Below are 9,703 nucleotides of genomic sequence, written 5' to 3'. Positions count from 1 at the left end.
CCATATGTTATGAGAAATGTGTGAATAGGGGAATTAGAAAAAATTGAGGTTCATGGAAGCTCCCTATTATCTATGGAAATAAGGAATACTGTATCTATTACCATTTTACCAGTCAACAATTGATAAAAGTGAATCATTAAGACACGATAACGACTGAAAATAAATGTGTGGAAATTCTGTTGACAATGCTCTCATAAAACCACTCGTCGGTGAACCTATTAACAGTCCTGTTTCCTACAGAAGTGTTTGAAAATAATCGAAGAATCAATATGAAGAAATTACTCAATCGTGTCATATTTCTACTCGCATTATGTTTTCAATGTGATCTGCACAATTCGCTTAGAATTCTCGGAGTATTTCCGTTGCCGGCTAAAAGTCACTTCCGAATGTATGGAAGACTGATGCGAGAATTGGCCCTACGGGAGCACCAGGTTGACGTGATTGGAAGGTTTCCTCTAAAAAAACCGATACCCAATTATCGGGATATTGTCATCAACTTGCATCCGCCACAGGTAGCTGTCAATAATATTAGCTACACTCATACAATGCGAATGAGCAATTTGCGAGTGAAGCATTTCGCGAGAACTCTTGGAGTTGAAATTTGTGATTTATTGAGTCATCCTAATATGCAAGATGTAATGCACACCAAGAAGGGAGCGTATGATGTCATTATCGTGGAGGTAAGACCATTGTTTGTCAGTTCTTTGCGCTGCCACGTATGAAAAAATCGTATAGAAATGTTCTATACGGATTGCGTATAGGATTTCTATAGGATTTTCGTATATGATAACCGGATATTTCTATACGGATATTTTTTATACAAATTATTTCTATACGATTTCTATAGGTTTGATCCAGGGATAGCCAAATTTGTAATATTTTATTACGATTACTTTTGTAGCCCTTAAATAGATGACATCACCCTTGAAATTTTTTGAGTACTTAAATATCATGAATTCAAATATTCAAATTTTTAACTATTTTATCAATGAATAATTTGAGGTAGGAAGATTGACGATTACTTGTGTAATCGAAAATCCCCTTTCAAGAAATTTGAATTACTTAGTAGTAAATTTACAGTTTTACATGATAAAATTTTAAATATTTCATTATTCGTAAAAAATCAGATTGTTAATATTATATTATTTGAAAAATGGAATCAACATATTTTAACCCTTTAATAATGTAGGGGTCAAATTCTTGCAATATTACAGAAATTTAATATTGATGGGGATCCCTGGTTTGATCCTATACGACTAGGGATGTGAGTGACAAAAATGACCGGTCAAATGACGGTCAATTACCGCGGCCATGACGGGTAATTACCTTGTCCATAAATCTGACGATTCGGTCAGGAATTCGAAAAATGACCAATTTAATTCTGACGGTCAATTCTCATCTATATAGATGACACACAGAAATTTTTATTCGGTTACTCGGTGTCGGCAAGGTTGCTGGCGATTATAGGAACCCTACGTCGCCACTAGGGGTCTATGCGACACTAGATAACTAAATTCGTTCAGCAAGCAATTCAGGTGAAGAGCTGAGCGAGCTATAGATGAGGAAGCCGGTGGCAATTATGAATTAACGGGAGAAGGACTGAAGATGAGCCTCATCCAGCATCCTCCTAATTTAGTATGAAGTTTTTGACCAAAAACATAATATATACAGAGATATATATTTAATTAATTTTGTTGACGTTCATTAAGTTCATGAGTTTATCATGAATGATCCCGAGTATTGAATTTATGATTGTTTTGTAATTCGTTCCAATAAACATTAACTTTAAATTATGAAATGCGCTTCAATTCCTAACTAATGAAATAAAATAACCAAAAATCTGACCGAAAAAATTACCAAAAAGAAAATGACCGTCAATTTGCATCTATATAGAGGAATTTTGGTCATTTTCTCAAATTTTTGACGCTGGTTGTTCATGACGGTCATTTTGCATGGGGAATTATCTCGGTGTCAGAAAATGGTCAGAAAACGGTCAATTTTGCCTGACCTAACCGAATGGAAAAATGACGGCCATTTCACATCCCTATATACAACCCGCTACCACATATATAGAATCATTTCGTATGGAGTTGTGACATTTATCTACGTTTTTCTCTGGAGCGTTCTTTTGTATGAAGACAAAAATTTATATAAAAAATTATGTATAGAAATAATTCGTATAGAAAATATTGGTATAGAAATATCCGAATATCGTATACGGAAATCCTATAGAATTTCTATACGATTTTTTCATACGTGTGGTCGTTACATTGGTTCGATGGAAATTGGAAGAATTGATAAAGTCCACTGATCACGTCTGAAAGAATGCTGGAATTCTCCATAGAATTTACAGTAGGAAATCCTATAGTAAGCAGAAAAAAAGTGGATTAGCTTTAGAAATTAGTTTCTAGATTTTAGAAACTCCTGTTCTTAAGGGGTAACAGAATGCCGCTAATTTGCCAAATTTTTGAACAAATTTCCTGCTGAAAGTTATCGGTATTTTTACAAATCAAAGCACATTATTCTCCAGGAAGCGATGATGAAGATCATTGTGCTTTGGGTTCAAAAAATATTGATAACTTTGTGCGGGAAATTTGTTTGAAAATTTCGAGGAAACGGTGGCCTTCTGTTACCCCTTAAGATTTATCCTTGGTGAAATAATAAAAACCAACGAATTTGGGGAGTGTTTTTAAGAACAAATATTTTCTAAAACCAACGTAAAAAATCATTTTTGATTTTATATGTAAGAAGGGTTTATACACAGGAGAAGGATGATCCAGATTTTGATGCTTTGAAAAAAATTTTCTAGATTTTAGAAAATATTTTTTTCTAATGCAAATCCATTTTTTTCCCTGTGTATTTTCTATATGACAGTCTATAGGATTTGTTATAGGGAATGCTACAGGATTTACCGCAGGAAATCTTGAAGGTTTTTTTTTTGTAAAGAAAACTCCTTTATTCAGGGTTTGTTACGTTCAACAAATTGATTACAGTTAGTTTTGTTTTCTTTCCCTTATACCTGTGTCTTAAAGGATTTCTCATAGTATTTCCTATCGCATTCTTTTACACGTGATGTTTCCGTGAAAAATGACGCTGTTCATTGAAATACATCAGATTATTGATCTGTTTTCTCAAAGCTACTATTCGCGGACTGCTATTTGGCCCTTGGACAACATCTCAATGCACCGATTGTGGGAATCACTTCCATGAAATTACCCGATTGGCTACTGGCATCCTTCGGTAATAATCTGAACCCTTCGTACATGCCAAGTGTCTTCTCAAGCTCGGGCCAACGTATGACATTCTGGGAGCGATTGCAGAATACTCTGCTCACCAATGCTCTCACTTATGAAGTCTATCGTTACATGGAGACAGAAGTGGAGCATGTGGAGAGATATTTTGGGCGAAAGCTGAACTCGATAAAAGATCTCTACAATGACGTCTCTATCATACTTGTCAATGAGCATTACAGTATTCATGGAATTAGACCTACGACCCCTGATATAATTGCAGTGGGGGGACTACATGTGGCCGATGATGATGAGATACTGAGACCGGTAAGTGCACACACAATGAATTTCATTGAAAAACTCAGCCAATTCAAAAGACAATTCCACTGGATATCTATTGAATTTCTATTGACAATTTCCTCAATTCTGATTTTGACCAATCACAGTGCAGTATTCGAAGTCACGTGACGCGTTTCACACGGATAATTTCCCTGTAGCTTGTCAATTGTTTTCTACGAATTTGACAGATATTCCTCACATTTTGGTGAAATGTGTCCCGTAACCCCGAACACTGCACCCTGATCGGCCAAAATCAGAATTGAAGAAATTGTCCTCCGAATACCCCTCGACCTTCAAAATTCATCGGATATTTTCCCTCAAGTTTTCCTGCATATCAACGATCGGGATCAGCGTTGCAGATTAAAATCCCGAACGCTATGCGCTCGGGATTTTACTGCAAAGCTGATCCCTCTCGTTGGTAGGCAACAAAACATTCGGGAAATATCCGATAATTTCGAAGGTCTTGGGGTATTATAGCTGAAAATTCTATTAGTTTTTGGTCGATTCTATTGAAGAATTCCGCAGTTTTACTGCGCATTTTTTAATAGTCAATTCAAAAGAGAAACTTTTATAGAAAAATCTGTAGCATTTCATCTCTCAATACAACTTTTTCGAGACATTTCCTATAGGAATTCCTTGAGAAGAATATTCCAAGTTTCTTTCACTCAAATTTTCTTCTCTCTTCATTTGAAATGGAATTTTCTAGTGAATTCGCTAGGTTTTTCTATAGAAATTTTTGGTACATGAGGTTGGGAATTGACCGTTTGGAGCTAATCTTTGGACGACTTCACGGAGAGAAATATTCAATAAAAATTACCAGAAAAAAGACGTAAAAATTACGTTTTGAAACGTAATCTGGGAGCGAAGTAAAATTCAATAAAAAGTGTCAATCGTCACGTAAATTCTACGATTTGTACCGTAAAAATTACTCATCCGTCCGACGCCTCACGGTTAGCCATGAGTCACCGTGAGGGGGAGATTTTAACAACCCGTTCCGTAATTTTGCTGGAACTTTTCGTAAAAATTCTTAAACAGCCAAGAATTTTCATGTTCTGAGGCATAATAAGTCTTGAAGTTTCTGTTAGATTTTACAACTTCCAGAAAAATTACGTGACTTTTTCGTATTTTTTCGGTGACAGACCCGAAAATTTACTGAACGTTTCAGATTTATTCTCTTATATTCCTATAGAAATTCATTGAAAACGATTCTCGCTTACGGATTACGTGAAATGTTCTGTAATTTTTCTTGAATATTTCTCTGCGTGTTCAGGACTTGAAAAAATGGTTGGATGAGAGTGCTGACGGCTGTGTGTACTTTACATTCGGATCGATGGTGAAAATCGAAACGTTCCCGGAAGCGATTGTCAAGATATTTTATGAAATGTTTGAGAGAATCGCACCAGTGAGAGGTCTTATCAAAATAGTTGATCCTACGTCTCTCCCTCCGGGTCTACCAAAGAACGTGAAGACATCATCGTGGCTGCCGCAATTGGCTATATTGAGTGAGTCATTAAATCACAGCTGTCAAGTATCCCAATGGCAGTTAGTTTACCGATCTGTGGGCTTTGTTTTCCTGCAGCGCACAAGAACGTGAAATTATTCATCACTCACGGAGGATTGATGGGAACTCAAGAAGCTATTGCATATAAAGTTCCGCTGGTCGGTCTTCCCCTCTTCGGTGACCAATATGCGAATATCGGAAACTATGCGAACAAGAAAGTTGCAATTGCACTGAGTCTTGAGGGTTTAACAGCGGACTCATTAACAAATGCCGTCAAGACTGCGCTCAATGATCCGAGTTATAGGTATTTGATTGAATCCTCATCCCTGCCCTCGTCTTTCTATACTCCATTTTCTATTAAATGTTTCTATGGAGTTTTTTTGTGCGCCTGCAATCATTGCTCTTCATTGCAGGAATAATATTGAAAAGATGTCGAAACTATTTTGGGATCGACCGATGAGTGCGATCGATACAGCTGTCTACTGGATTGAGTATACGGCGCGATATGGGAAAGAATTGAAATCACCAGCTGTTGAATTGGCTTGGTGGGAATTCTATCTGATAGACGTTTATGGATTTCTCTTAATGTGTCTTTTTGTTGCCCTCTACATCATCACGAAGATTGTAGCCTTCACATGGGCAAGTGTGATTTTTAATGATGACGGGAAGTATTCAAATAATGTATCGACTGGTAAGAAGAGCCAGTAGTTTGTTGACTCGACCGAATGTATCTACCCTTTCGAACAATAAAAGGGAGTCATTGAAAATAGATTCTGGAATGGAATGAAGACCGCTATAAATGAATCTATCATTCAATTATGCACAACACTATCACAATAGTATATTTCAGCACGTGTGGGGCAATTTCGTCTTTAACGTGTGTGGGGTTTACAGCATGAGCCGAAGGCGAGTGATGTAACCACACACGTTAAGGACGAAATTTCCCAACAAGTACTGAACAAAATTTTATGTCACGAAGACTCGACGCTTCGCGTCTCGTGTTTAATTCAGCCGGTTTCAGGCATGAGTGGCATAAAATACTTGAACTGATTAGTCAATGTGTTATCTATTCCAAATTCAAAAAGTTAACTACACCTTCAAGAGGTTATTCAATATCGATTTAAAAGTTAAATTAGCGTATTTAGTTTAGTTTAACCACTTTACTAATGAAATGTTTATAGCTAATAAAAATTGTCGATATCGAAAAGCTGAATATGGAAATGGTGAACGATATAAAGAGACAGCGCGTGAGTTAAGCTCAATAATCGTCATCACTCCGATACTTGGCCTTACTGTTAATAGTGTTGTGTGATCAAAGTGAAATATCCTATTCTTCAAGAGTTCTTGGTGTATCTTCAATGGCATTAAAAACTCATTTTCCTATATTAGAAGTACTGATGAACGAGTTGACAAGACGAGGGCATGACGTTCACGTGATCGGGATGTTTCCTCGCAATAACTCACTATCTAATTATAGAGATATCGATATTAGGTAATTATAGAGAAATCGATGTTGAAGCGCTGAATATGAAGGTGAGAGGTCAATCCATCTAATTTGTCAAATGTTCTGATGAAATATATGCTCTACTCTCTAATTAATCAAGAGGTATACGCGTCAAATTATTATACAGCCTTTGGACGACATCTTCATGGTATAATAACCCAGAAAATAACGGATTGGCTTGTATGATCTCATGGAAACTCACTGAACTCTTGGTACACAAAGTACCAATGGTTGGCATTCCCATGTTTGTGGGCAACCTAACAGCTGACTCACTCGCCAAGATTCTTAAAAATGTGGTCAATGATTTACTTTCTTAAAAAATTTTGTCTAAAATTTCTGATATACTTTTTGGAAATTTTTATCGAATTTAACTACCACTGAAATTTCAAGGAATTTCGTCATTGAAAATCCAGAATTTCGTGGAAAAATCAAAGAGGAGAGAGAACTGTAAATGTCAGTTCTATTTTGCTCTAAAAATGAATAGAAAACCAAAAAATTCCGGTAAATATATTGTTGAATTTTCAGAAGAGTGACACTGAACGCGATTTAGGGCGAAAAAATTACGAAATTTCAGATTTCACTGAAATTTCAATGTAATTTGACACTGAATATTCATATTACATTGGAAATTTGAATAAATTGAGGAATTCTCGTCTTGATGCTGCTTAAAATTCTGGGATTTTACTGAATTTTCAGTGAAACCTGAAATGTCATCATTTTTTCCCCCCAAATCGCATTCAGTGTCACTGTCCTGAAAATTAGTAGTCAACTGTCCATGAAATTTCATTTTTTTTCTAACAGTGTATGTTACAGATGTCTTATTGAAATCCTCCACTACCTAATCTCCATCCTCTGATCATTGATTACAATTTCCGGCAGAATGCAGAAAGAATGTTGAAGCTGTTCCTGGATCGACCAAACAAGTCCTGTAGACACCACTGTCTACTGGGCTGAATATATCCAGCTCGACGCAGAACAGCTGCTGAATCTCCAATCAATCATTCAACTTAGCAATAATTCTATCTGTTATACTGGATACTGAGAATAATTACGCATCATTTGATTGATTGATTAATTAAACACCTTAATTAACCACGGAGAGAAATGTTCAGTGAAAATTACAGGACTTATAGTTCGCTCACCGATTACGGAATCGACTCAGAAAATTTAAGTGACGGTATCGTAATTTTTCATAGGAGATTCAGGTAAACATTACGGGACGCTCTGGAAAAATTCCGTGACAGCTCCGTAAAATTTCCTACAACCACATGTCGCTCCGAAACTACGGAAAAGATACGTAATTTTTATTGAATATTTCTCTCCGTGTGGAGATCTGGGTGTAAGTGGAACCATAAGAGCAAATAGATTGGAGTAGACTGAAGTGGAGAATTTGGAACTCATAATTATGGAAAGCAGCTGATATAGCTTGTATTCCACTTAAGAATAAACCATTCCGATCCCTTCTTCTTCTAACGTGAAAACACTGTCAGTGATAATTATTTTCGAGTTCTAGTTGATAAGTTTCTAAGGTCTGTCTCATTGATGATTATATTTTTTTTAAACTCCGTTCAAAGTATCAACTTTTTTGGGGAGGGGGAGGGGGGAATGAATCCCTGTAGATAGTCAATCATCTGATGATTACTCATCAGTTTTCTATCCTTTCTCTCTCCTTTCTCTTCGTTCAAATTATTTCACTCCTCCTGGTCCTCGAATGAGAGCGTCGTCACGATGCATATCATTTTTATGATGATTTGAACCTCTTTGAGAGATCACACAGAATATTATGAATGCCTATTAAGACATGATGATTTTAAAAATCATGCAATTAAGTAGAGCACTAATATCAAACCCTTCCAACAGACAGTCCCAATATTATAAAAATTTTATAATTCAATATCGCATGATGACTTTATTCTGACACTTCCATTTTTCCTCGATGTCATTTATGTCAATATGATAATAAAGTTTAGGGTTTTATTTAATGTCGGTTTACTTAATTCATTGAAACTTATGAGAAACTTTTCGAAACTTTCAAAGTGAAATGAACTTATCTCGTATCCATTACCATTTTATCGGTTGTTGAGTATACAGACAATAATTACAAAATTTTGAGGCCTTATAATCCACCGGGAGCTCAGTACATTCGACAATTGATCAAAGTTAATCGCCAAGTGACGATGACGATAAAAATAACTGTGTGAAAATTCAGTTAATACTGCTTCCATAAAATCACTCGTCAGTGAACATATCGCGTGTCTAAAAGCAAAAGGTCGTAAACGCCAAAAAGCTACTTTCCGAATTTCTTAAAGTGAGAAGGTCGTATCTCCACTTATTCTTTCTACAATTCTGCGTGAAAATACTGGAGAAACGTATTATAATACCTACATTTTCAAATTGATGATGAGCTGCATATGCGACCTTTTGCCTTTAACTTATGTCACCAGAAATGAAAAATTCCTTGAAAGCAAAAAGTCGTACTGGCAAAATTTTCCAGTTTTTTAAATCATGTACGTCCTTTTGCCTGTAATTTCTATTCTTAGAAATCGAGACTGACCTAAAAGTAAAAGGTCGTAAAGACAAAATTTGGGATTTTTTAATTTCCAGTTCCGTGGACAAGTTATAACTTCAATATTCCAGTTGATGTCACTTGAAGTTATCGCTGTCTTTGATTATGGTCAAATAATTATATCGGCAACTTAATAACATTATTTGTGTGAACAGCGAATCTCAATTTTTAATCCAGATTTGTACATTTCGGAACATTGTAAAAACTCTCAAAATGTTTGTATTACGCTTGTGTATTACGTATTCGTAATGGAAGAACGTATCTCCAAAAAAAATCTAAATTAGGGAACTGAAGCGATCTTTATTTTTAAGGGTCCAACAGGGCAGTGATTGGAAGAATCCCGTGTACTCTCGAGTGTTACATGGGAGAGGCAGGTACAGCACAGAGAAACAAAAGGGGATTAGCTTTAGAAACTAGTTTCTCGATTTTCGAAACTCCAATTCTTAAGCTTCATCCTTGATGGGATCAAAAAAACTAACGATTTTGGAAGTTATTTTCGAGAACAAAAATTGTCTAAAACCAATGCTGAATTTTTATTAATTCAAATAAATTTTCAGATTGAA

The 9,703-nt window shown here is 35.9% G+C and overlaps 1 protein-coding gene and 1 long non-coding RNA gene across 4 annotated transcripts; both read left to right on the top strand.

The window, feature by feature from the left end:
• The first annotated feature begins 216 nt into the window (after nucleotides 1-216).
• Nucleotides 217-5,854, top strand: LOC107037067 (UDP-glucuronosyltransferase 2B19). Of its 2 annotated transcripts, none has more exons than XM_015255390.1 (5): nucleotides 217-680; nucleotides 3,138-3,557; nucleotides 4,840-5,071; nucleotides 5,149-5,374; nucleotides 5,484-5,854. In XM_015255390.1, the coding sequence occupies exons 1-5, from the start codon at nucleotides 270-272 to the stop codon at nucleotides 5,776-5,778; spliced, it is 1,584 nt and encodes a 527-aa protein (XP_015110876.1). In that variant the 5' UTR covers nucleotides 217-269; the 3' UTR covers nucleotides 5,779-5,854. The 2 variants fall into 2 exon arrangements, with proteins under 2 accessions (XP_015110876.1, XP_015110875.1); XM_015255389.1 differs by having other exon boundaries at nucleotides 5,113-5,374.
• A 193-nt stretch (nucleotides 5,855-6,047) lies between these two features.
• On the top strand, nucleotides 6,048-7,637 carry LOC107037065. Of its 2 annotated transcripts, none has more exons than XR_001460808.1 (2): nucleotides 6,048-7,075; nucleotides 7,388-7,637. It is a non-coding gene; the product is annotated as an uncharacterized LOC107037065 (long non-coding RNA). The 2 variants fall into 2 exon arrangements; XR_001460807.1 differs by having other exon boundaries at nucleotides 7,376-7,637.
• Nucleotides 7,638-9,703: the final 2,066 nt, after the last annotated feature.

This window comes from Diachasma alloeum, unplaced genomic scaffold, assembly GCF_001412515.2.
Source record: "Diachasma alloeum isolate Michigan unplaced genomic scaffold, Dall2.0 Dall_scaffold_00213, whole genome shotgun sequence".
Taxonomy (NCBI): domain Eukaryota; kingdom Metazoa; phylum Arthropoda; class Insecta; order Hymenoptera; family Braconidae; genus Diachasma; species Diachasma alloeum.
This window is presented reverse-complemented; position numbering and strand designations above follow the sequence as displayed.

Excerpts from the sequence above, each read along its gene's own strand:
- LOC107037067 (XM_015255389.1), top strand. The coding sequence starts at position 270 with ATGAAGAAATTACTCAATCGTGTCATATTTCTACTCGCATTATGTTTT. Across the intron at positions 3,558-4,839 it reads ATGATGAGATACTGAGACCG|GACTTGAAAAAATGGTTGGA; the intron begins GTAAGTGCACAC and ends CTGCGTGTTCAG. Across the intron at positions 5,072-5,112 it reads GCCGCAATTGGCTATATTGA|TTAGTTTACCGATCTGTGGG; the intron begins GTGAGTCATTAA and ends TCCCAATGGCAG.